This window comes from Tenrec ecaudatus, chromosome 17, assembly GCF_050624435.1.
Source record: "Tenrec ecaudatus isolate mTenEca1 chromosome 17, mTenEca1.hap1, whole genome shotgun sequence".
NCBI classification, from domain to species: domain Eukaryota; kingdom Metazoa; phylum Chordata; class Mammalia; order Afrosoricida; family Tenrecidae; genus Tenrec; species Tenrec ecaudatus.
The window spans coordinates 49,407,210-49,434,709 of NC_134546.1; the positions used below are offsets into that span (position 1 = coordinate 49,407,210).

The following is a 27,500-nucleotide window of genomic DNA, read 5'->3' on the forward strand; positions in this document are numbered from 1 at the left end:
AGGTGACTGCCTGAACCTTTGGTGCAGTTTGCAAACCATGCAGATGGTAATTTGCCAGCAAGTGCTTCTGGAAACTTCGCACAGTGAGCAGTACTAGGCTTAAGTTCCTAATCCGCCACTCTTACATCCTGCTGTCTGGGAAGTCTGGCAATCATGGTGTGAGTTCATGACTCACGTCTTCCCTGTACAAGGTGAAGGAAATGTATTATCATCTACTGCGCAGTCCTTTCTCTTTTTGTGGACTAGAGACGTGAAAGAATAATAAAACCATATTGTGGAGATCGTATCTCATGGGGACAAGCCCATCAGTATAACATCACAAAAGAGAGATACATCATCGATTGGTCTGGCAACCAGGACAATAATAAAAATATTTTGCCGAATGGAAAATAAAGAGATTACTTTGGAATGTTAAGCTTATGGACACTTCCTACAAACTGCAAGGGAACGTTACTGCCTGTGTCACATCATCTTATGTATTTTGGCAGGGAATATTATTATAGATCATGATGATTGTAAGTTTGACATGTTTTATAATAATTGTAATTTGCCTAATTGTTTTACCTAGACCCCTGAAGGTATTGTCATTGCTATTTTGTGTCAATCTTCTTTTGTTATGTTGCCAGGTATTGAGAGAGATTTGAGAAAGCATTAACCAGACCTAAGCATTTTGTAGGTTTGCTTACAGCAAGTATTTTAACTATATTGCTTAGTTGCTACTGCTATTACTGCAGCAATTGTATGTTCACTAAGCATACTTCCCCCCTTTTTTCCGCAATTGTCCCCTTTCTTGGACCTTTCATTGTAATTCTGATTATTTCCCTGGGCCCTGAAAACAACAAATTGAGGCAATCCAGGCTAAACCTATCCAGGTGCATGATCATTGGCTAGAGATGATGGACAGGGGTGGCCCACTCTTGGACTCATTCGAGTGATAAGACCCCCTTCCCTTGTGTGCTGGGCTGGACAGCCAATGACGGGTAAGATTGGGCATGACTCATACCAACCTAAGCCAGGCCAAGGTTTGCTTTTGAAAAAGGCGCATTCCTTGAGACCAATGACGGGTAAGGATGAGTCAGTGGCCCTATGATCTAAGCCAGGCGCAGTCCCCGAAGGGATATTCCATATTAAAATCATACTCTTGCCTGTTATTGTCTTGGTAAAGAAGGGAGACATGTAGGGAACTGCGTGTCCCCCCACCCTGGATTTAAGCCATGTACGACCGTTATGAATTTACTGTTTCCTGCCATACAAACTGCTCTGAGATTTTACTGCCCTTTGTTCCTTTCCCGCCAGAGGGTGGCTTGCCTTGACCCTTGCTAGGATTGGTGCTCTTTCACCAGCAGCTGCTATGTTCATTGGTCAATACATGACTGATGGATTCTCCCCCTCACCCCCTGCACCAGGTATGATTCGTTAGCATACTTACTTGTTTGCCTTATTTGGAGATGCACGACTATTGGCTACCTCAGTTGTACCTTATTTTACATGTGACGTAATGGTGCCCGCCCTTCGCTGGCTATTTAAACCTCTGCTCTCAGCTCAATAAACGAGGCTTGATCAGATTCCTGTCTTGCCTCCATCTCTCCACACCCTTGCCCATCTTCATTCCCAGTCCGTTTTTCAGGTACCCACGTTATTGATGTCCCGCGGGACGGGGGAATATCAAACTTGTAGCCTAAAAAGTATCTCACTGGGCCTTAAAAAATTAGTCTACCGTATATACTCAAATATAAGCCAACCCAAGTATAAGCCGAGGTACCTAATTATTGCCTCGGAAACCAGAAAAAATGATTGACTCGAGTATAAGCCTAGGGTGGAAACTGCAGAAGCTATTGGTGAGTTTCAATAATCAAAACAAATGAAAATAAAATTATTAAAAATTGAGACATCAGTGGGGTAATGTAGTTAAATATTTATTTTAAATAAAAAACATAAAAGGACAAACAAGTCATTTAACATTAATACACCAGCACAGTAAGTGGAAAATAGGTTCAACAAAAATAAGGCATCCACAATGATACCTAAAGAGTATTATTCCCTGAGCTCAATCAGCAACCAAGCTGAAATATAAAGAGTTAAAATCCTTCAACACTGAACTCATCATCATCCGTATCCCAATGCAGAGCTTCAGCTGGTATGAGGTCATCATAGACGCTGTCCTTTGAGATCACCGTCATCACCATCACTACTGTCATTTTCACACAAAGCGCAGTCTTCACTGCCATCCATAGCATTACTACTACTACATTTCTGGAAGGTACGTCACACCATGTCTTCTGGAATGTCTTCTCATTCATCTCAAACCTTTGCTATTAACTCTTATGTTAGGCTTCATGAAATTTCCTCTTTTTGTTAGTCGGGCTTGACCAGATGACATCCATTCATGGCACATCCTTCGCACACTGTCTTTAAAAGGCTCATTCAAAGATACATCCAGAGGCTACAGTACAGATGTAAGCTCATCTGGAATAAAGGCTAAAGTAACTTTACTAGATTTTGCCAATTTTATTATGTCATCCGATAGGTGGGCTCTGAACATATCCCAAACAAGTAATGATGGCTTTTTCTTTAAGGCTGCTCCTGGTTGTCCGTTCCAAATTTCTTCCAGCCATTTTTTTTATTCCGTCTTCATCCATCCAGCCTTTAACATGTGCATGCACAGTAATTCTTGGTTGGAAATTGATCTTTTGAGGCAAGGTCTTTCTTTTAAAAATAATGACAGGATGCAGCTTAGTTCCATTAGCCAAGCATGATAGAACAACCGTAAAGTGGTTGTTTTTTTCTCCTAAACTTGCCTGTTGCTTGGAAGATCAAAAGTCATGGTAGTTTCATCCATATTCCCAATGTCTGCCAGGTCATAAGTATAAATCCTTCTTTGTTTTATAATGACTGGAATGACATAATTTTTTCAAGGTCTTGTGGCAATTTCTGGGAAATCTTTGTTCTTTGTCTCAAACATAGTAGGCCAAACCTATTCATGAAGCGGGTATACTATCCTGCTGATGCAGCAAATTTTTCAATGTCTGGTGCTTTATAGTTGTCATCCTTAGCCATTTGTGGAGCATGTATACGGATTCCCATGCGTGTTATGCAGTAACCATTTTGACGACACTCCATAACCCATTTATGCAATTCTCTCTCTCGAGCCCCATAAAAAGACGTTAAACCATGACGAGCTTTTTCAGCTTTTGGAATCTGTTCCAAATCAGCCTTCATTTTCCACTACTCCCTCACTTGCTTTTCGTCAACACAGAATTCCCTACTTGCAATACTGTTATTGCTCTCTTCTGCTCTTGATACAACCTTCATTTTGAAACCAGCCTCATGACTGGCGTTTTTGTTTTGGTTCAAGAGTATCCATTTCTAATAGGATAACAAAACAAGACTTTGAAAAAGAACTTTCATGGTAATGCTCTCCACCCCTCACCACCCCCCCATCCCAAATGATGTGTTAGCCGGGAGGATGGCAGTTGGGGGAGTGGGGGTGGAATCTGTGCAGGCGGGGGATACAGGATGTGAATTAATACAGAAACCAGAGGGGAGACACAGAGTATAGCCACAGACACATCCTTACCAGTTCAGCTGCCAGCATAAGTGAATCACTAAGGGTGCTTCTGTGAATTGGAGCCATCCATGGCATAGGATGGCTCTGATTAGTTAGATGTGAGTAAACAAACATTCAAAGCTCTGTAGTGTCAGCGGGGCTTTGAATTAACAGTGGAGAAACGGCAATCACCGGGGAGATAATGGGCGTTCGTCATCCCATTACCTTGTGGGGGGGCAGCGAGATGTTACACCTCGCTGGGGTACCACTGACCCGTGTATAAGCCAAACCTGTTTTTCAGCACATTTGTTGTGCTGAAAAACTCGGCTTATACACGAGTATATACAGTACATTTTTTTGTGTGTAACAAAAAAAACAGCTTGATCCTCTCTATCATCTTCTGATACTCTGCCGATTGCACTGTGTAACTTTGGATGAAATATAGGAAGAAAACCTAGCCACACACAGATATGTAACAAGGACTTGGGAACCCAGAGGTCTTTAGACAGTTTTGAGAACCCTGTTCATGAGCAGAATTTCCTTGTCCTTTGCCTTTGGGACTATTAAATTGATTGCTTTTTTCCAAGAAAACATAGGCGGAGGTGGCAGGGCAGTTCATGCACCCTAGTATGTGCCACTTGCTCACTTGTTCCTTTGTCATCACCCCACTAAAGTGTACCCAGGTTAAGCAGAAGACAAGCAGGGCTAACCTTCGGATGCAAATGAGTAGTAAATACTTCTTATAGGCCATTGGCTCATAAATGCTGATTAACGTAAAAGGATGGTGACAAAAATCACAACTTAAGAGAATCTGGAACAAAGTCAAAACAAAGACTACATGGGCACTCACCAATGTGCCCATGTAAAGTTCCAAGAAAAGTATATCAGTGCTAAATATTATGTTACTGAGTAAGAAAGTATCTCCCAGCATGAAATGCACTTACCCCTCCCTCAAGAGTGTACTAGATATGGCAGTCAATTTCTCTGTCCCATTCTCAGGTTGTACTGTTCCCTTCGTAGTGCCTGGCAGCACATAATCAACTCAAATCTTACCCTCTCGTCAAAGAGTGAAAAGACCACCCAACTCAAGACTCATGTTGAAACAAGAATGTACGAACTAACCAATCAGGGCTAGAAGTCAAAAGTGAAGCAGGGCACCCTCGGACCTTTGATGTCTATAGTTTCCATCTGCCCAACATACAGCAGTGTTTGCCTTGAATCACTCCATTCCAAGTCCGCTCCTCCTTTGTGAAAGGATGGAGTTTGGTCTTTGTTTAAAAAACAAAACAACTAAAGTGGCTCGAAGACTGTGTTGGAAACTAATCCACTATGTGGTGAGTCTAGCACATCCATCAGTGCTACTCAAACCAGAAGATACATTCAGTCACTGATTTTGTGGCAGATATTTTATTTATAGGAATTTGAATTTATGCATATACATGACACAAAGACTACATACAATATACTTTCCATGATAAAAAGTATAGTACTGCTCACAGAAAGGCCTCAAATTACATAATGCATATGCTAAAATGCACACCAGGGTGGAAATGGAGAATTCAAAGTCTCCAACACACTCCCCCTCTCCCACGCTTAAATAACTTCTGGATTTATTTAAAGTAATACTGATCATTTACTGTTTAAAAAGGTCTTAATAAACAAATTCCTAGTAAAATTAGTTGAAATATTCATGTTATGCTTGAACTGTTACACAGTATTTTCAATATACAATCAAGATGATTCACATACTTGAAATGAAGAGGAAAAATATTGATTGCACCCACAAGTAAAAAGGCTTCATTCATTTTTGGAACGCTGCAATTCAATCTTTATATAAACATTTACATATTTTAGTAAACACAGAAGTCCTAAAAGTAATGCAGCATTAGGGGCAAGATGACCATTTAAAATCTCTAACATAAATGTTAAATGTCCAAAGTTCATTTCCAGCCATCATTCTGCTCACGGATCAGCCCAGTCTCCCTGCCTTCCCTCCCCACAGATAAAGACAAACATTTCCCACCACACACAGACATTCTGGAGTCTGGGTCGGGTAGTGCTCGGTCTCTTGCCGTCCACCTCACGGTGCAATTCCTTATCCTAGTGTCCTGTGAGGTAATCCTGTGTGGAGTCGGAGGCGAAAGAATCAACATCCTCATTATCTGAGCCATCACTGCTGTCATTGGCAGCTGGCTCTCCTGTGAGGGCTATTCGAGCATAATCATCTGTGTCAATCGATTTGCAAAAGTGGATCGCATATTTTAGTTTTTCCTCCAGCACCTGTTTGCAGGAATACCTGGGCAACTTCAGCAAAAAGAAACACGTGTATGATTCAGGAAGAAAATGGTCAGGAGGGTTGTATTTGTCCAATACCTGTTGAGAAAACAGGTGTAAAGAGTCAGAAATATAGAGACAAGGACAGGTCAAACTTCAGACACATCTTATTATGTACAATAAGTGTCAGAAAAAGAAGGGGGTGGGGCTAAAAATAACCAAATGTAAGATAACATCATTTCACCAATATTAGAAATATAAAGGAGCAAAACATTAATTCGTAAGATTAAAGACATATCGATTATGATTACATTTTACTAATCAACACTGAGAAGAGGAACCAATGGTTTCATTCATCCCTTGATGACAGAGATGAGATCCTCCTTGCGAGCAGAGGCAGGGGTGGTGGGTGGAGGCAATGGGTTCTGGCCCACACAGGGTTCACCTTCGGTCACTACAAATTAATATGTTAAGAAGCCACCAAGAATTGTGGTCAAAAGTTAGCAGTTACCTATATTTTAAGACAAAAACTATACACACTGTCAAACATCTCCCCAAAAGTCTAATGCTTTCCTAGCCCAGTCAAAACTCAGGCCAAACTGAGCTTGGCAGAAAGCCCATTCGAATCTTGATAGTGTACTCAGGGCGCAGTCGGCAATGCACTCCAGTCAGTCCTCTGGAGGAGCCTCGCCATCTCCATGGAACTCCCACAGAGCAGTGCAATCGAGGGCTGCAGGAACGAGCAGGTAGTGGGGAGGGGAGGGCATGTTACTTAACTTAAAGGACCCTTCTGGTAAACAGAGCTTGTTTCAAGAGAGAATTACATGAGGGTCAGAGAAAAATCCTTGTTCTCAGTCTGATAAGCTTTCTGAAGAGAGATCTTTTTATAACTAAGTAATGGTCCTTAAGAGTTCGTACTCGTGCTTGCTTCGGCAGCACATATACTAAAATTGGAACGATACAGAGAAGATTAGCATGGCCCCTGCGCAAGGATGACACGCAAATTCGTGAAGCGTTCCATATAAAAAAAAAAAGAGTCCGTACTCATCAAATTTTGATGAATACAAATTTTCATTCCATTTCAGGAAAAAAAGTAGCCATAAACCTTCAGGACTCAGCATCTTTCTCCTCACCTCGTGTACACTCAGGCACCATGAGCATCAGACATGGACAGCAGGACAGAGAAGGATTACCTGGATGACAAAGTCTCTGCCCCGGAAGTCAGCAATGGTCCTGGGGAGCCTCGTTCGGCCCCACACAAAGCGAAGGAAGAGGGAGCGCTCCGTGTTGGAAAAGGACTCCATCACCTCCCAGAACCACTGGATCAGAGGCGCGGAGGGCTCAACCCCTTTATACGTTGCCACTGACTTTAAAAGATGCAGAGGGATATCCGGGCTGCCACAGACCTATAGAGGAACATGCTATCAGGACTAGATGACATTGTCAAATCTTTTCATTTTCAGCAGAAAATCCATCGCACATTTTTTTCCTACTGAGGCCAGTACTTAGAAGGACATTATTTCAATGTACTGGAGAGGGCTGGTGAGATGAGTCTTTCTTTGTGTGACCTGCTCTTGGACATTCAGAATGGAAGTGCACTTTGACCTGCCCTTTATGTGGCTAGGGTGAAGAGTGAGGAGAATGGGAGTTAGGTAGTAAGCGCATAGACACTGTAAATGTGATTGCCCTTCATTCACATGCATGGATCGCCTTGGATTTGTAAGTGTAAGATGTCACGAGCGAGTGATAGGGATACAGCAGTTCTACATGCAATGCAATGGGCAGGTCCCACAAACACAGTAAGAAGTTAGCATACCATCGTCTCCAGTTCGTATCCGGTGAATAGAGAGAGGAGGGGTACAGGCACCACACGAGCCATCCCTTCTCGCACAGCAGCCACCTGCTCGTCAAACTCATGGAGTCTGAAAGAAACACTTATTTCGTATCTCTGCTAGGGACACAGTCTTTCACCTGCTTATATCAAGGCAGAATAGAAAGCACACTTCACCATCAGAGCGGGCTGCGAATGTGACTCTGCTGAAAACTTCAATGCCTTGTTCATGTTCAACTGCGCTTCTCCTAGGACACTGTCCACTGGACTGGCAGGTATCACACACTCTTAAAGATCCAGCTACAGAACATACAGTCTAAGATTCAACTCTCAGTACCGACGATAAGTACCCAAGAAGGAGTGCGGAGTAGCACCTGTGCCACCCCATACTAACAGCACGTCCTCAGGCCTGCTGATGCTGTGGCATGCAGTCAGACACGGCACTGCACGAGACCACATCGCACAGCCACTGTAGACAATCTTCAGCCAGGCACCAGGAACACAATCCACCACCACCCAGGCAACCCACCACCTGCACATCAGGCTTGATGCCCTTAAGAAAGCATCATGCACTCTGAGGGAATAGCCCACACACCTGTAGTTTATGGCCAAGCGGACATACTCGGCCCGGTTGTCCAATGTGATGTGAGTGTACTTGGAACTCAACTGGATGTCCTGGCCACTTGCACTGGGCACTGTGAAGGGCAAACTCATAGCCTCAAACTCCTCTGAGGTCGCCTCATTATCTCGGATGTACATGAGCCCAGGGATGAAATCTTTGTCCACCTTTGAAGGAGATAGCACACTTTTGGTGAGGCAGAAGGTGACCCAAACCCCAGGACAAGCACATGCCAAGTGCTTGTTCCTCCTTAGAAGGGCCTAAGTGACAACCTGTGGTTCAAGAAGGAACCTTACAACTAACCCTTGAGAAAAAAATCCCAAATAAATGAATGAATGAACGAAAAAAAAGCAAAACCCACTGTTATCAAGTCAATCCAACTAATAGTAACCCTAATAAAATGTCTGGGATGACATAGCATTTCCGAGACTAAATCTTTCTGAGAGCAGATAGTCTGATGGCTGATGCTTTGAAACACTGACCTTGTTAGCAACCCAGGGCCGAACCTAGCGCTTCCCCAGGGTTCTTTAAGAAACCATTAGCACGTTGTCAATGATGAAATCCTCTACAAATGTGGCATGGTGAAAAGTAAGGTGCAGGAAGGAGGGATTCCCTCCTCTACCCTAGAAACCTCCCTAAATTCACTGTCCTTAAAGGAAAACAGCCACCTGCTTCATCTGACAAGATGGGATGAGCTGCAAAGCACCACAAAGCAGGTCATTTAACAAATTCTAGAAGTATCTGGTCTACTATTAACAGGACCCTCTGCTACATAAACTGACAGCCATGTGTGCATCACCTGGAACATTAGATAGACTGGGGCCTGAAGCCTGGCATCTGCCAGGGGCCTCCTACACAGACTCTGGGGGCTCCCACATCCCACACTTCCTGTCTCTCCAGAAGTGGGCGCTGCACAGACCCATGGAAGCATTGTGCAGGCCAATCCCATGCAAGTTACCTCACTGAGATCAGCGATGGTGAGGCTCATCCCAGCCAGCTGCTTCCAGACAGGTTCTGCAAGGCTGAGGCTAAGTGGACTTCCAGTGCGGATGGCAATGCCTAGTAACACACCTGGTCATCCAAAACACAAGGGACACAGAAATTTATGATCAATTATGAAACTATGAAAACCAATGCAGACTTAGCCCTACAGTGGGGTCTCAGTGCCTCTAAGTAACAGTACTCAAACCCACCTAATGGTCACTCAAATTAATCTATTACTATAAATTATACTATCCTATAAATTAATTATTTCTTTATGTTCCTTCCTATAGGCCCAGTTTCTAAATGCTACCAAAGTGCTTTCTCAAGGTAGAAATGCTTCAGTCTCTTTCCATCAATAAGGTTTAGCTGCGAAAAACCCAGTTAATACCCACAAAGGCAGAACTACTGTAGTAGTGGCCTGTGGTTAGCAAGTGCTAACCAGGGCTGCTCCAACCAGAACTTTTGAGGTACAACAGTCATTGAGGATGGTAATAGCCAAGCTCCACCTCTCGCAGGTAGATCTCAAAGGTCATACAACAAGAATACAGGAACACCAGATTTTGGACAGGCTGGTTGTTATAGTACCTTCCATATTAAAAAATCCTCACTACCAGATTAATAAACCAGACTGGGCAGCAGAGCAAGGATGTATATAATGCACAACATGTATCATCCATCAAGAACTGAGCCTGTAGAAAGTCAACAACAACAAAAAATCTTAATTTCTAAAATTTTGGGGAAACATTTATGAAAGTTATAAATAATTAAAGAGCTAGCAGTAGATAATACAACTATCCTATTTCCAACAAGGCAGAGAATAGGTAACATGCCCAGATAAAACACAGCCAGAAGAATCCAGAGCTTTTGAAGCCATAGAGGATGGATCCATCCCTGAAACTAATGCCCTGAGATAACTCTAAATCTCAAACCAAAATTAGTCTCTGAAGTCTTCTTAAAATGAAACAGTAATTTAGCTTAACTAGTAAAGAATATTTGTCCTAAGGATTGTGTTCTTCATACATCTACTTCTACGGGATCCAATTGACAACAGCAACTTGGAAGATTCGGCAGGAAGTTTAGGGAAGAGTGGGTTTGTGTTAATGGGAGAGGCCCACTGATAAAAGGAGTGTGAGCACCCTTGAACAATGTAATCAATGGCACTGAATTGTTTATGTAGAAACTGTTGAACTGGTTTATGTTCTATTGCTATAGTGTCAACAACAACAAAAATAAACTATACTTATTAAAAAAAAAGACAATTACAAATGGAACACATATGGCACCAAAACCCAGCCCAGCAAATGCCTACCCAGGAAGCGGAACATGCTCGTGTGCACAGATGCCCGGGCTGCAGGGCTGAGCAAGTAGCAGTCTCGGTTGGCCCCCGACTCATCTCTGCCGTTGGGCGTCACAATCAGAAGAGGAGTGAGTCCGTTCTGGAGCTCCTCACAGATCTCGGCTATGGACTCACTGTAGCCACCACCACAGTCATCCACAGACTCACCTGGAGGGAAAAGGAAATGAGCTACTGATTGGCTGGGATGACAATAAACCTGTGTGAAGGCATATGGGTGGATTCCCAGGCATCCCCAAAAGACACATTCACATCCCACCCATTTATCTCCAAATTTCATGGGCTCTTCAGTACACAAGGAAATTCTTACCAACAAACTTGACCTTCCAGACTCGGTGTGGAAGGAGGAGGCTGTCTGGACTGAAGGCGCTCATTTTAGCACACATCTGCCCAAAGACGGACTTTGTACCATCAGGACCCGCGAGCCCGCCTTTGCTCCTTGAGCGTTTGACCTAGAGACAGAGAGGTTATGAACCAGCTACACTACCCAGGAGCATACAGCCCATCGCCTGTCAACATGTACAGTGAGACTCCTACTGTTATCGTGAGTTCAAACTGGATTCACTGAGTGTTTCATCATATGTCAAATTTTTTTCATAAAACAATTCCTGTTCCACCTTTGTTGAAATCTTGCTTTAGCTTCAGAATGGAACAATGTCTTGAGTAAAAGGAACTGCTCTGAAGCCTGCGAGCTGTGAAATGTGCCAGGGACACCCAAACACCAGGCAAGATCATACGATGTGTCAAATTTCACTTGTTTGCACTGAAAAACTACTCCTGATGTAAAATCATTTGCCATTTCTCCACCCTGTCCCTCTACCATGTACTGACTTTTTCATAGTGCAAAGAACTGTGCGGGGCCTGAAGAAGGTGAGGCGAGTGAAGGCCAGACTAAGCTGGGCCCTAGTCACCCAGGCTTTCCCTGCTCGAGGCTCTCCCACCACAGCACCATGCGCCTCTGGGACAGGGTCAGGAGTCTGAAATGCCCAACAATTGGCAGCAGATGACCTGTAAGCCTTCAGCAGTGCTGACTTAAGAGACTCTTTCTGACATAATAGTGTACAGCAAAGCAGAAGGATCATCCAAGGTGGGGAAATAAAAGCTCTTTTATGACCTTAATTAAGCAACCCACTGATATTGGCAACATGAGCTTAGTGACCTACAGCCTGCAGTGAACACTGACGTCAGGGAAGAGGGGAAGTGGCCAGTGACCATGACCATCAATGTGGTCACATGTGATATCTAACAAAAGGCACAGTTTGATCTCTTCATTGAAAATGCCCGCAAGTACAGATCTGAGAAAATATCCAGTCATGTAACCAACATCAGAGTAAAAATCATGTGTTCATACAAAAGGTGAAGGAACAAAGAATTTTTTCTTTGCAGTTCTGTCTCTAATCCAAGAGGCTGAGCCAATCGTACTTGTGCATAGATGTCAAGTGCCTCACAGGAGTCTAATCTAGAAGGGCTTCTTTTATTGTTGTTTAAATTAAGCTGTAAGCTGTAGAAGTTTACATTCAGAAATGGTCTACTTTTTATTTCTTTGAGTACTGTCATGATACTAACAATATTTAAAAATTGGCAAAGAAAACCACTTAAGCAGGGGAGGGTATGGGACAGCACAGAAAACACTGCTGGTGGGAAGGTGATTGCTAGACTTCTATGAAAGGTAGACCTTGAAGGCTGTCAAACCAATGAGTCACCTCAGCTTCAACCAAAGAGATAACATGAAGATTATAACCCCATGTGGCCCCAATCAGCCTCGTCTACAGCTAAGTAAATGAGACAGTCTTTGAAGGCCCGCCAGCGGAGTCTGACAACTAAGAACGGGTACAGTCCTCTAACAGCACCAAGGCAGTCAGTGTTCGATGCCCCAGAATCATACTTAATGGCATGTATAAAGAAGTATTCATAATGTATTCCTTGGGGGGGGGGGGGGGGGAAAGCAAGTAGCAAAAAGTATATACAGTTTTGGTTACAATAAACACATACATATCCTGCAAGATCCAACAGTTGTTATTGCTACACTGTACAAAGGGGAGTGATTTCTGTTTCCTCTTTGGAGCTAATCTGTATTTGTACTTCAGGGTTATATGAAATAAATATCACTTCTGGTTTTTAAAACAATTTTTTTTTCACTTCTGTTTAAAGAAAAAAAAAAGAAAACACAAACCCACCAACCAAGCTAGAAAAAAGGAGGCACCAATTCTTTAAAGCAGCAGCACCTGAAAATTCCTCCCGAAGTACTCTGTTCAACCTGTGGCTGGGGCCACACTAGGTGCAAGCCACAGAAGCATCCCATAAGTCAAGAATATGCGTGGGTCTCAGTGGCGGAGTCTCTGCCATTACCTGGATCCGGTTCAGCTCCACAACAGGGCCATGCTGACGGTCTCGCACCATGGTTGCTTGCACAACTTTTCGGAAAGCTGCTTCCTAAAACATATCAAACAGAGTTCAGACTCCAACATAGACAGCGTCATTCATAAACCAATCACGACACGTCTTTGCTGAAAATCACCTGTTCCCTGGAAGTCACATTTGGTTGAGCGTATGTGATTCAATAGCTACAAATTCTTTGTCGATTCATGACACATACAGATGTGTCATGATAAGAACTCGGGAGTGACGGCATGCAGGGCAAATGAGGGAGCTGAGTTGTATTTCCTGAGAGCTGTCTCAGCGTCTCCAGCACTTGCTGGGTGACAAGGGCCTGGTAGCAGCAGATGAGTGCTATGTGTCAAGCACACACTAGGACACGGTCTTCCCTGCCAACTAAAGACATAATGAGTAGCTAGCATGCCCCAATCTCTGTGTATCTGAGGAGAAAGATGTAAGATGGATCAGGGATCCTGGGATGGCCAGTCTCAGGGCAGGAGAAAGGCAAGGAGAGTACGAATCAAAATCTTGGGAGAAAATGTGACCTTGGTTGTATATCGAGGAGCCCAGAGATGGCAGGCAGACTGTGAGGAAGAGGTAGAACTAGATGGTGCCCAGCTACCACTGTCAATTGTACTCAGCAGGCACATAATGGATGGTTCCGGCTCGACGAAGGGGCAAGTGCAGAACAAAACTCAAACTCTTTAGAAAGGCCAAACTCACTGGACCAGAGGACACTAGAAACCCCCTCTGAGACTGCTGGTCTGAGCGACCTTAGAGCTTTTTACTAAAACCCTGCTTGGAGGTCTCTTGTCAGCTAAATAAGACATTGGCCCCTACAATAGGCCCTACCAACTATGAGCATTGTACGCCTTTAAAAATCATCTCTATGCGATCAAACATTTCATATTTACAACAAAAATGAAAAGGTAAGGGAAGGAGGGAGAGAGGGAGGGGAGGAGAGCTGTACGTAATGGAAAAGGCGCAGCCAGAACATAACTAATGAGATGCTGACACACTCTGAAAAATAGCACCAATGCCACAGATTATGTATTTAAATTGTTCAACGACAACCTAATTTACTGTGTAAGCGTTCACCAAAAACATCAACAAAGTATTGCAATAAAAATAAAAGTCTTTGCCTAATACGTTCATTTTCTGATTTTTCTCAGGTATAGCTTCTGTCACATTTTGGTCTTCTGCATGGGCCACTGTGTGAACAGTATGGAGAGCCATATCTGATCTCCTCTGGCTTCCAGTCGGCCTCTCCATGTGGCTCCTTGGTCTCTGCCTCCAAAGGCCTGAAAGCCCACCTGTCACTTCACTTCAGAGTCCCAGTTTCAGTGCTGCTCCTGTTCTGTCTCATGGTTGCCTTACTTTGGCTCTGGTTTCTGTCTGGACCCTCAGTTCTGTCCCATAGTCTCCGTGCCAGTCTCTGGTACCTCTGGTTTCAGCCTAGGCCACTTCAGAGATGTTGAATATGTCCTTTTCCCAATGGTTCTGGACTTTCTCTCTCTCCAAGATGGTTCTTATACAGAGGAATGGTTTTGTCTCTCAGTAAACCATCCCCCCAATGACACTAGTCACCAACCGAAAAACAACACCAAACACACACACACGCCAGTGCCATCGAGTCAATGCTGACGCACAGGGACCCTACAGTACGAGAACTGAGCCTGCGGATTTCCGAGACTGGGACTGTCGTTCTCCTGTGGGATGGCTCGAGGTCTAGAATGGTGTAGCTGCAGATGGCAGCCCAATGAGTCACCACACCACCGGCGCTCCTCTTCCTCCCTTGTTATTACTGCATTAACGTACTGAAAGTAGTAGCTTTCTGCTTCGACGCCAGGGTCCTCACTTGGGTGCATATGCTGTTGTCAATTTACTGCTGGCTTCCCTGCTTTGCGGGGCCACCTATCACTGCTCCACTTCATGGCTCCTTGCGTAAAAGGCGCTGACTGTGCTGCCTGGGAGGCAGGCTTTGCCACTCTAACGTGGAGCTCTGCCGGAGAGCACTGGGCATGCTGTGTTCACTGGGCTGCGTAGGCCTGGGATTCTCTGCCAGGGAACGCTGGTTCACACCATGTTATTCTGACACGGACTTCCTGTCGGTGTGCTGGTTGTGGCTGCTGCTGCCCCAAGATGCTGGACTAAGCCAAGGAAGGGGTTGGGTATGATTATGTGGAGAACTTTCTCCTACTATCTATATGGGACCGCTGCTTGATCCAGCATTCATTTTGGTCTGCTGTCTAAAGTTCTGAGATTGTCATTTTTACCAATTTTTGCTTGTTTTCTTCCGGATTTGCTGTGGGGGATAAGGCTATATAACTGATTATGCTGCATGCTAGGTTGTTCCACCTGATCACCTTTTTCTTTTTTAGGCTCCTGTGGCAAATGTGTTCAGGAGCTAAGAGATGGCTCGGGGAGGACTGAGGCTGAAGCTGTTTAGATAGGACTGAAAAAATGCAAGCACAAGGAGCTCCTTTCTCGGCTGTCAGCTTAGGTTGGCACAGAGGCGAAGTGATATCAACTTACACTGGGCATCTGGTGAAGAAGCTACACAGACTGCACCCCTCCCACCTGCCATGGGCTGTGGGAGGCAGCAGGAACACAACCTTAGAAACGCACATGCTTTCCAAGAGAGGACAGAGGCAAACAGGTGGGACCACTGTCCAGCAGGGGCAGATTTGAAGATTCTAATGAAAATTAATCATTGGAGAAAAGCTAGAGTCCGGTCTACACTGAATTACCTAACATAAAGAAAACAACAACAACACTGAAGCCAAAGACATGTAGGAGACAAAATTATGAGGGGACTTCAGAAAGCTTAAAAAAAAAATCCTGAAAGATAATGGAATCTTTTTCCCACATAATCGCTATGTCACAAGCAATCATTAATGCAGCAATGATTAATATACTTCCCCTCATCCTGGTTCCCTACAGAGATAAACAGATAAACTCATGGCAAACTAAAACAAGGGCCCAGCCACAGTAGCCATATAAAACAGGTAAAGACCTCAATCTAGGGATGAGTCAACCAGGGCGTGGTATAGCACCGATGAAACACAAAATATTTCTCTGGTTCTTCAAGGCTTCCTCACCTTCCACTATCACTACCCCAGTCCTGCCTTTCAGTTCTGGCTAGACCAAAGAATGTGCACTGGTACGGGTAAGAGCTCAGGACACATGGAATCCACGTCAGATAAACCTCTCAGGAACAGAAAGAGGAGTAGTGATACCAGGGGGAAGGTGGGGAAGGAGGGGAAGAAGAGGGAACCGACTGAAATGATCAATACATTAACCCCCCCACACACACACACGGGGGGGGATGAAAGACAGAAACATGGGGGAAGGAAGACAGCGGATGGTATAAGAGATGGAAACAATAATTTATAATTTTTTAAGGGGTCACGAGGGTGGTAATGGGGGGAGAAAGGGAAAAAATGAGGAGCTGACACCAAGGGCTCAAATAGCAAGTAAATGTTTAGAAAATCATGATGGGAACATGTGTACAGGTATTCTTGATACAACTGATGTGTGGAATGTTGTTGTTTTTGTCACTGGCTTTTCATTGTTTTGTTCTTTTGTTGCTTTGTTTTGCTCTGTCATGTTTTTGTGCATGTTATTATCTTCGCAGGTCTGTTTAAATAAGATAGGCTGGATGGGAAGGGAGAACAGATTACAAGGAGCTACATATAGCCTCCTCCCTGGAGGATGGACAACAGAAATGTAGGTGAAGGGATATGTTGGACAGTGTAAGATATGATGACATAATAATTTATAAATTATCAAGAGTTCTTGAGGGAGGGGGAGCAGGGAAAGACGGTGGGGGGAAATGAGGAGCTGATATCAAGGGCTCAAGTAGAAAGAAAGTGTTTTGTGAATGATGATGGCAACAAATGTACAAATGTGCTTGACACAATGGATGTATGTACGAATTGTGATAAGAGTTGTACGAGCCCCCAATAAAATGGTTTTAAAAAATTACAAGGTGTTAATTCTAGCCTGGGTACAATTCAGTTAAAATTCACTTTACATTGCTTTTTGTTTGATATTAAGACTGTTCATATTCACTGGGCGACTCAATCCACATTGGAACTCTGCAAATGGATTTTGGGTTTTCACTGTCATCCATAGCTTTTCACACACCAGATGTTCAGAATTTAGGCACTGGTCCCATTCCCACCTCCAGGTTTGGATCGTATTATTTACAGTCTATGGATCACCCAGGCTGGTGTGCTTCTTCCAACTGGACTTAGCTGAATCCTCACTTAGATGACTGCTTGTTTTGAGACAAGCCTTTAAGACTTCGGATGCTATTTTTCACAATAACCAGGCACTATGGGACACTAACCGCTTCTCCTGAAGTGATTTTTAAGCTGTTCTCACAGGGGTGATACATTTATTAATAGAAGCTAATAGGCACATTGCTTTAAATTCTTAGGGGACCAGGTTATAAGACCTAGGAACCAGAGCCAGTCTTGGTCTGTGTTTTTCCTTAGAGGTGAACTCATAGATTTGCCACTTTGTGATAGTCTCAGCGTAACGGTTTCCAGGTCCCACCATGCCATGCAGTGCTTCATGACCATTTACAGGGATCCGGTGTATTTCATTTTGTGTATGTACGACAGTTTCTTTATACACTCTTCTACAGACAAGCACTTGGACTGTCTCCAGCTGTTTGCTATTGTGAACTTCAAAGTACTCTCCACTTAACACATTTGTCAAATCTACGATTCCATTCTTGGAAACAATTTTCAGATTCATTTGTTTGCATGGCTGCCAGCACCTCCCTTGTTTTTTTCCCTCACCTCTTCCGCCCTGTCAAAGAGCTGCCCTTTCAGGTCCCTGTTCATTTGTTGAAACAAAAAGAAGTCCGATGGAGCGAGGTCAGGCAAGTAAGGTGCGTGGGGCAAGAGAGGCCTGCTGTTTTTGACCAAACTGGAACAGAGTTGGGTGTGTGAGCACTGGTGACAAAACCAGTCCCGTCTGCCACAACTCAGGCCTTCTTTGTCGCACACTGTTGGGCTAGCTTTGCAGAACCTCTGAACAGAAAGCTGGATTAACAGTCTGACCTGGTGGAACAAACTCCAAATGCACTACAAATTGACATTTTCATCTGTTTGGGAAGTTGATGGATGTCCAGAATGAGGTTTGTCATCAATCAACATCTCACCTTTAGTGAAATCATTCGTACACATGAATGTTTCCCATAGTGCTGTCCTTGGAAGCTGTGTTCAACATCACAACAGTTTCTGTGGCGTTTTTCCCAAGCAGGAAACAAAATTTTACAGTTGCACACTGTTCTCTTAAATCAGCCACCACAAAAAAAATGAGGTTTGAGTGAAATGGCTTTTATGAAAAAATTCACTGTGACGAGAGAATCTCGCCAGGCAGCGCACTGGGTGCACTCATTCGGAGTTGCTTGATGCTACCGCTCTGACAGCACAATTCCATTTTTTGTTTTGTTTTTTTTTTTCCTCAGATGTTTGTTCGTGTTCTTTCTAATTTGGGGGATACATGCCAAGCAGAGGTATTGCTGGATCCTATGGTATTTCTATTCCCAGTTGGCTCAGGAAGTACTGTATCATTTTCCATAATGGTTGTACATACTTATAATTCCACCAGAAGTGTATGAAAGTTCCAATCCCTCCACACTCTCTATAGCATTTGCTGTTAACGGCTTTTTCTTTTTTTGTATTGGGCTATTGTTGTGGGTGTTAAGGTGGTATCTCATAGCTGCTCTGATTTGCATACCCTAGATGGCTAGTGATCATGAGCATTTCATGTGTATGTTTGCTGTTTGAGTGTCTTCTCTGGTGAATTCTCTGTTCATGACCTGTGCCACCTTTTAACTGAATTGTTTTCTTCTTGTTGAGATGATGAAGAATTCTATTTATTTTAGTGATTAGTCCCTTGTCTCTTGTATTATTGCTAACATTACCCCCGCCCCCGCAAATGTGTGGGTTCTCATTTTACTCTTTTGATGTGCACAAGTGTCTTCTTTTTAGTAAGTTCGTCATCTATTTTGTCTTCCTTTTGTGTGCTTCCTTTATTATGCATAGTGATCTGTCTCCCCTGCAACTGGGCCTTTTAAGTTCATCCTGATGATCCTTGTAACTCTGGGGTTTACATTTAGGTCTTTATTCCATTTTGAGTTCATTTTTGTGCATGATGTGAGGTGTGGGACATGTTTCATTCTTCTGCAGATGTATACTCAGTATTTCCTGCACTACTTTTTGAAGAACTTGTCTCTTTCTTATTTAATGTTTTTCTGTCCTTTGTTGAAAATCGGTATTCTGTGGGTGGATGCTTTTATTTATGGGCTTTCCAATGGTCTATGTATCTGTCATTACATCAGTACCAGACTGTTTTGAATACTGTCTGTGCAATACGTTTGAATACAGGAAATGTAAGCCCTCCTACTTTGCTCTTCTTTTTGAGAAGTGCTTTGTTTATTCAGGGTGGGTAATAAGTTTCCTCCATTTCTTTAATGAATGAGTTGGAGTTTGGATTGGAATTGCAGTGTGTTTATAGATTGATTTAGGTAGTACTGACTCTTTCACAATATTAAGTCTTCCTATCCATTAACATGGGAAAGTCTTCCATCTGTGTAGGTCTCATTTGGTTTCTTGGAATGTGTTCTGTAGTTTCCTTTGTACAAGTCTTTTGTTAGGTTTATTCCTAAGGATTTCACCTTCTGTGCAGCTACAATAAATAGTATTGTTTCCTTCATGTCTTTTTCAGAGTTCTTTTCCCTGTTAACCAGGAGACCAATTGATTTTTGTTAATCTTATATCCTGCCACTTTACCAATAACTCAATTGTTCTGAATACTTTTTTTTAGTTGAATCTCTCTCTATAAAATGTTGTCTGCCAACAGTGGGAGTCTCATTTTTTTTTTTCCCAACTGCACTCCCTTGCTTCCTTTCTATTGTCTGAGGGCTCTGGCTAAGACTACCAGCAAGGTATTGAGTAAGAGGGGTGATAGAGAGGGCATCCTAGTTTCTGACCTTAGGAGAAATGTTTTCAGTTTTCCCTACTGGGTATGATGTTGATGTTTTTGTATATGGCCTTTATTATGTCAAGCAGTTTCTTTTTTGTTGTTGCTGTTCATTTTCTTTTTCTTCTTTTTTAATCATTTTACTGGGAGTTCATACAACTCTTATCACAGTCCATACAGACATCAATTGTATCGAGCACATTTGTACATCCGTTTCCCTCATCATTCTCAAAACATTTGCTCTCCACATAAGCCCCTGGCATCAGCTCCTCGTCAATCAGTTTCTTCTATTCTGATCTACTGAGTGGTTTTATATATTGTCAGGTGTGGTTACTGATATGATCACATAATTCATATTCTTTGTCCTGTTTATGTGGTGGATTACATAAACTGTTTTTCTAATGCAGAACTATCTTTGCATCCCTGCAATATTAAGTCTTCCCATCTGGTCATGATGAACTATCTTTTGATTTGTGGTTGGAATTCTTTTGGCCAGAATATACTTGTCCCTCTACCATGTGAAAGTAAGTGCTACTGGAAAAAACTCAAAATTTTCCAAATTTTATTTTATCAGTTAAATGAGACTAACCTTTAATGAAAAAAAAAATCCTAGAACAGCCTTCATTCAGAATTACTTCTCATTCAACTTCCGCATTTTTTCCTGATACGCACGCTCCCGCTACTACATAACACTTGAGCTCCTTTTAGAGCAGCAGTTCTCAACCTGTGGGTCAGGACCCCTTTGGGGGTTGAACGACCCTTTCACAGGGTCGCCCGATTCAAAACTGTCACAAAATGACAGTGATGAAGTAGCAATGAAAATAACTGTATGGTTGGGGGGGGGGGGTCACCACAGCATGAGGAACTGTAGGAAAGGGTCGCAGCATGAGGAAAACTGAGAACCCCTGTTCTACAATGTCCTGCTAAGCTACCTGCCAGAAACGTGATCATTTCTAGTGATGGAAAAGTCCAAATGCCTACAGTAGGGAATCCAATTTCTAAGGAGCTCTAGCTACTAAAAAGTTCCGTGGGTCGCAACCTGTCCGGTGGCTTGCAGATGCCCTCCCTCACGTGACAGCTCTGTAATGCCCCACGCACTCGCCACCGTCCAAACTATACTGTGACGAGGAGCCTCCTGTCTACCTGCTCCAAGACGCAAAACTTCTGACACACCTGCTCAACATTCTTGAGAAAATCTAATTTTCTTCTTCTTTCATGTTTCACTGTCAGGCAAGGAGAGAAGTAATAGGTGAACAAGAAGCCTTTGTTTTACCCCTGCCTTTTGGGCCAGAAATGTATGGGGAAGTGGAAGGAAAATATTATAAAGGAAACAACATTTTTTTCATATAAAACCAAAAGAGAAGGGATTTTCATGTCTCCCTCTACCCACCTTCCTCACCCAGAATGAAGTCTTCTAAGCACGCAGAACAGGTCCTGGAGCCGTAGCTACTCAACACACGAAATTCTATGCATTCCCGCTTAGGAATTTGAGTCGTATTAAAAATCTACTGAAGACAGCATTATTTCATTGAGCACGGATTGCTATAACAATACCTTTCCCTGAGAGATGAGAATTCCTCGTAGCGTGTCAAACCCAACTGACGGTCCGAGCCCAGTCTCGTGCAGACACCCATCGAGGTCAAACATAGGGATGCAAGGGCAGAAGAGCTCCGAGATGTGGTGCAGCAGCAACAACCGGTTCCGCAGTGCGACTATCGGAATTTCCTGTAAGTGATTGTACTCCATGGGGACCTGAAGTCAGAAAGTACGTTTTACAATTTAGGTGCTGAATGCACAGACAGATAAGCTACAATTTCTAAATGGATACTGAAAACATTTTTTTTTCAAAAAACAGAGATACTCTATAATTCGGTTTGCAAGCTTTATGTTGTGCTTTTGGGAATAGTATTCTGGGTGGTTGAATTACTTAAGCCAAATAATCTAGAACCTAGAAGAATGTGGAAAAAAAACATTGCCTAGAAAAATATCTTACAAAGGATCATGTAAAGTATGCACTTCCAGAATAGTTCTGTGTATTTTATAAGATTGAGACTAGCCGGTTGGAGACAAGAAGGTACCCTGGTGACAATCCTTTTTCAACAGAAACAAGAAAAGCTTAGTGACACTACACCTGGAACTCTGTGCATCAACTAGGAAGGTAAAGAGTTGATTAAACACTATTGGGAATGGCAAACAGAACAGACATATTAAACAGTTTTGACCTTAGTAAAACAAAAATTACAGCATAACCACAAAGAAATTAGATAAATCTTCTAACAAAACTAATCAGAAAATCATAAAGACAGTCAACACAAAATCAGCAGTGAAGAAAATGAAAAGAAAATCTGCGAACAAAAGAAACTCAGCATAGAATAATATATGAGCAAAGAAAAGATAAATACCTTATTAAAAAGAATGAAAGCAATAAAAGTATAGAGAGCATTAATTACCCGGAAATGGGTTAGTCAGACCCACCTGTGCAGGGAGTTTCCCAGCGCTGGCAGGTTTGCTGGTTGACCAGGCAAGGGTGTGTGCTGAGCCGCAGGCCACGCGGTTGACCTTCTTACCCTGAAGAGCGGCTACCAACCGTGGCCTCTGGATAGCATTTGTGGTCCCATCACCCAGTTGCCCCTCATCATTGTCACCCCATGTATAAACTTCACCTAAATAAAGCGACAGAAGCTCAATCCACTAGGACCATAAATGCACAGCCTGCAAAGTAATCATCATTCCCTGCACTTCAATTTTGTTTGATATAAATGATCTGAGTGCCCATTTTGAAGGTGACCTAGTTATGGACACACTCTCATCACAGCATTCAAGGGGCAAATGTCCTCCCTGGGGCTCTCAACAGCTTCTCAGCAAAGTGACATCAATTCTTCCTTTCCCATTACTGAATGTGATCGCTTCTCCACCTCCACATCATCTCTCCCTTTGTAATTAGTATGTACTATGTGGGAAAGCATACACTTTTATTTATTGTTGATATCTAGGGAATCATAATTTCCTCATTTGTTCCAAAGGCTGGAATCTGTTACTGTCATTCTTTAATGCTCAAATGTGTAATGATGAAAGGAGAATAGAATTTGGAAGACGAGATCTAGGTGATCTTCCCTGCTATTTCTTTTGCTGCATCTCGCAGATTCCTGCTTTCCTGCTTTGGAGAATCCATGTGGTAACACCGGGTTCACCTCAATAAGCCAAGATAAAATCTTTATTTTAAAGTCCGCTGATTAGCAACCTTAATCCTGTCTGCAAAGCCCTCTTTGCTAGTGAACTGAGGAAGGGAACAAGCTTCTCAATTTTGAGGATTTTCTAGAAGTAAAAAAAAAAAACTCAGCATGTGGTCACGCTCAAAGCTATGATGCCAGAGAAAGGATGCAAAGCAAAATCAGCAAAGTTAAAAAGTCACTTGGGATGAAGTCTGGAGAAGACCAGGGGTAGCTTTCCAGAGTCCTCTCCCAGTGGGGTCATATGAGATATGCTTAATGCCCCTAGCAAGAAATTGTGAGAATGACTTTGAAGTGTTGTCTACCTTGGGAACTCATCCGGTGTTTACTGGGGCTGGTCACATAGGCATGCACCAAGAGCTTAGACTCCCCAGTTCAAGCAGGCATCGGCATAAACCACAATTCTGTATAAACACTCTAGGAGCACGAGCCAGTCCGTCTAACTATTAGGAAGCTCAGGGAACCCTTCTAGCCAGGGGGCATCTTGCCAGCAGGCCTCCCTAGGGACAGCAAGGATACGTTAACTCTTTTCTGCCATTGTCATGTAAGGAACTATATTCACAGGGATGCCACCAGGAGTGAGAGCCACGGGGGCCTACACCCTGCCTATGACAGATGGAATCTCAGAACATATTACAAACTCATTCTTTTTGTAACTGCACCAGATCTCAAAGCGGTGCTCCTCTGCAACACTGGACTCTCCACCTACCTTCCTCTGTGCAGCACACACAGTGCAGGGAGCCTGTGGCAATGGCAATGACCTTCTTTCCTTGCAGCCCTTGGACCTGCCGAGGTCTTCTAACATGGTCGTCAGATCCATGGCCCAGCCGGTGGTAGTCACCTTTGCCCCTAACAAATAGGAGAGGGCCTTTTCAGAAGTGCAAACTCCTCTGTGCACTATCCTGCCCAGCCATGTCGTACAGAAACTGGTTCGATACACAAATCACAGCCTGTCCTAACAGTTGTGTTCTAATTTACTGAATTATGACTAAGGGTACTTCAAATTAATGTTCTTCATAGAATTAAACAAACAAAATCCTTCTTACCAAGTGTAAACCACTCCCGATTTGGTAAGTGCGACTGAGAACTGGGATCCACATTCCACTTTGACCACACCAAGGCCTGTGAGTGAGTCGATCTAGAAAGGGAGAGATTGTTAGTCTTAATACAACACCAGGAGCTGGGGGCCTGTGTGTGACGTAGCCCAGCATAGGGCACTGAAAATGTATTTCATTGCAATCATCTCTCAACTGCTGACGATAACTGTCCTCCAGCACCACTATGCTCCAACTTGTCCTCCTTCCTGCTCTTCCTCAAGTTAGAGCCACCAGTCTTTGACTTACAGATGCCCCCTGCCCATCTGTCCAGGTTCATGGGCATAGGTCCTTCAGGTCTAGCACCAGGGTCTCAGATGAAGCTAGCCCCAGCCAATCATCATTCTGATACAGCACACATGCTCATCTCTTCTGTGATGCGTCTTAGACTTTCTTAGACTGGTTTTCCCATATTTAGGTATAAATGAACTCAAACTTAACTTGCACTCTCCGTACCTCCACCCTGCTGGGACTGCAATGGTACCTACCCTCTATGCCTTTGTGATGGCAATCATCATAATCATTAAAAGTTCAATGCCTTTGTATAAAGTCTTTCATAACATAACAGGGTCCAAAAATACAGAAACCCTTGGTAGCCCAAATGTGGTTAAAATACTACACATCTGCAATGTAAAATGAAGTGAGGTTTCAAAGCAGCTACCAGACAGGAGACTGCAGGAAGTAGGGCGCTTCCTTGTGGCATGGTCATGGGGCCCATAAATAAATGCAGCATGATCTAGAGCCAAGCATCTTCCATCAGGTGCTGCACATATGCAGTGCCTGCCCAAACCACTCAGCAGTAATAGAATGATCTATGTCTACACAGATGAAACATTTGCCATGAGCTACATGTAGTCCCAAGCACTTGGTAGGTGTGGCTGAGGAACTGAATTTTAGCTCACTTGATTCATTTAAACTTAAATTTAAGAAGCTACATATGACCAGTGGCTACCACATTGGGTGGCTCAGGTTTTAAGAGGAAAAGCTTAGGCCCGATTTCCACTCCCCGGTTTGATATGTCCTTGCCCCGCACAGACTTGTCACGAGTGCCTAAACGTGGGCCACCTGGTTTTTTATTATGATATTATTAGCAGTCCCATATCTCCCTAGTGATTCAAAAATGGAGTCCATGTGGCACAAATGGTTAATCATTCAGCTACTGACCAAAAGGCCAATGGCTCAAACCCATTTCCTGGGGGATAGACCTAGTGATCTCCTTGCCTAGATGACAGCCTAGAAAAGTCTACAGAGTGGTTTCAGTTGGGTCATGGAGTCACTATGAGTTGGAATTGACTCGATGGCATCTAACAACACCCGCACTTCCAAGCCCATGGCAAAGCACACCAACTAGTGCTCACTTCATGAAGGTGCTGAGCAGGAAGTGACCAAAACACACCCACTCACTCAATCCTATGCAGCAGGTATGACTCCCCCCTTTTTAACAACAAAAGGCTTGGCAGAAGTTAAGACCTTTCCCCACATCAAGCAGCACAAAGCTGATTGGATCCCCAGATGAATAAGCAAGCCCTCAGCCTGGCTCTTCACATGATCTTCATGAGGCAATCTCCCCACTAATCTAGCTATAATCTTGTTAGCAAATACTGCCACATTCCATAACTTTGTAGCATGCTGTGCGTTCCACTGCAAACTGACCAGAGTGAAGAACTGTTACTCCCCGCCCCCCCAAAAAACAGGTCCACAAATTGAAGAGAGCCCCATAAATTACTCAAGAGAGTACAAACATCACTTAAAATATCTTAATGCTTATGGCAGTGGTTCTCAACCTGTGGGTCACGATCCCTTTGGGGATCGAACGACCCTTTCACAGGGCTTGCCCGATTCATAACAGTAGCAAAATTACAGTTATGAAGTAGCAACGAAAATAATGTTATGGCTGGGGGTCACCACAACATGAGGAACTGTATTAAAGGGCCGTGGCATTAGGAAGGTTGAGAACCACTGGCTTAAGGGCTTCTCACTCACTTATTATATGAGTACACGCTGTATTTTCTGCACAGTAGGGGTGCTTGGGGGCATCTATGACAACATGTGGGCAGAGCAAGGGCCAACGTGATGCCTAGTTGCACATCAGCTAGTCCTCAGAGAAATCCATAAAGGTCTGGCCATCCCCTGGCCTACACAGGAAGCAGGATACAGTGTACACAGGAAATACCTTCATTGGTACTTTACAGCCATCACTGCCTCCTCGACCGAGCTTGCCATAGTCTCCATCCCCCCAGGACCAGACAGTATCATCGTCAGTTAGGCAGAGAGTCTGGGCATCACCACTGCCACAGGCTATGTCCACCACTCGGTGGCCTTGCAGGGCTTCCACCTGCAGGGAAGAGGAGCATCCTGGTTATCCCATACAATGGAGAGATGGAAGCATATCTGTTTAACGAAGGAAAGACGGTAACATTCTACAACTTTTCTTTTAAATGAGGGTGCCTATTTTAAGCCTTTGCCAAAAAAAGAAAGAAGTATTTGTAAACTTCTAAAACAAACCAAATTTTTCATCTGTTTGATTGACACTAATCAAAACTTTCAGGAAGAAAGCTTTAGCATTCTTTCTAGATCAAAGTATTATAAAAGTTGGCTTATTCAATCCAGTCTCACCTAGTATCAAGTTCATTGCAAATAATATTGACTTTTATAAATAAATGGATCCTTAAAGCTCTATCCTGCTTAAATGACCTATGGAAAGCATGCCAACATGGTACTTCTACCCAAAGTAAACTTATTTATAAATAGCGAGGCACAAATCAACCTTAAACCCAAAGCACCTAAAGAGAAACTGTCTGTTTTGCTGTTGTAGCAAACACAAGGGAGAGCTTCAAACGGCCAGGAGAACTGCCAGGCACTTGTGAAACCCCTCGTACGCACAGCAAGACACACGCCAGCTCGAGTGGCTGTGTGCACCTCGTGACTTTAACTACGATCTCTACGCGCTGCGGCCATTCGCATCCTTTTCTTACTTGTTCTTCCCCCACTAACTTAAATACATTGGCCCTAAAAATGCCCAGGTATTCAGAGAGTAGTTTCAGGGGATGATCCAACTGCCATGGCGCCAAGAAATCTGGAATCCACTGGGATTTCATATTCTGTTCTGTGTCCGTCTTCTTTTGATTGGGATTCTTCCACACACTCTTTGATCAGAATGCTCAACAGTGGCAGCTGGACACAACCCAG

At 43.4% G+C, this 27,500-nt stretch overlaps 1 protein-coding gene and 1 non-coding gene across 5 annotated transcripts in view; one reads left to right on the forward strand and one right to left on the reverse strand.

Moving 5' to 3' along the window:
• Positions 1-4,948: 4,948 nt before the first annotated feature.
• HERC2 (HECT and RLD domain containing E3 ubiquitin protein ligase 2) overlaps positions 4,949-27,500 on the reverse strand; it is a 244,592-nt gene continuing 222,040 nt past the window's right edge. For all 4 annotated transcript variants that reach the window (XM_075535640.1, XM_075535641.1, XM_075535637.1 and 1 more), the window contains exons 82-94: positions 26,485-26,646; positions 24,264-24,355; positions 23,927-24,066; positions 22,463-22,650; positions 21,542-21,739; positions 12,959-13,042; positions 10,920-11,061; positions 10,565-10,759; positions 9,230-9,342; positions 8,248-8,438; positions 7,638-7,743; positions 7,015-7,227; positions 4,949-5,920 (exon numbers count right to left, since the gene is read on the reverse strand). In XM_075535640.1, coding sequence (XP_075391755.1) covers positions 5,648-5,920; positions 7,015-7,227; positions 7,638-7,743; positions 8,248-8,438; positions 9,230-9,342; positions 10,565-10,759; positions 10,920-11,061; positions 12,959-13,042; positions 21,542-21,739; positions 22,463-22,650; positions 23,927-24,066; positions 24,264-24,355; positions 26,485-26,646 — 2,097 coding nt within the window. In that variant the 3' untranslated portion in view covers positions 4,949-5,647. The remainder of the gene's footprint in view (positions 5,921-7,014; positions 7,228-7,637; positions 7,744-8,247; positions 8,439-9,229; positions 9,343-10,564; positions 10,760-10,919; positions 11,062-12,958; positions 13,043-21,541; positions 21,740-22,462; positions 22,651-23,926; positions 24,067-24,263; positions 24,356-26,484; positions 26,647-27,500) is intronic.
• On the forward strand, positions 6,742-6,848 carry LOC142431126 (U6 spliceosomal RNA). The gene has a single exon (XR_012780693.1). It is a non-coding gene; the product is annotated as a U6 spliceosomal RNA (small nuclear RNA).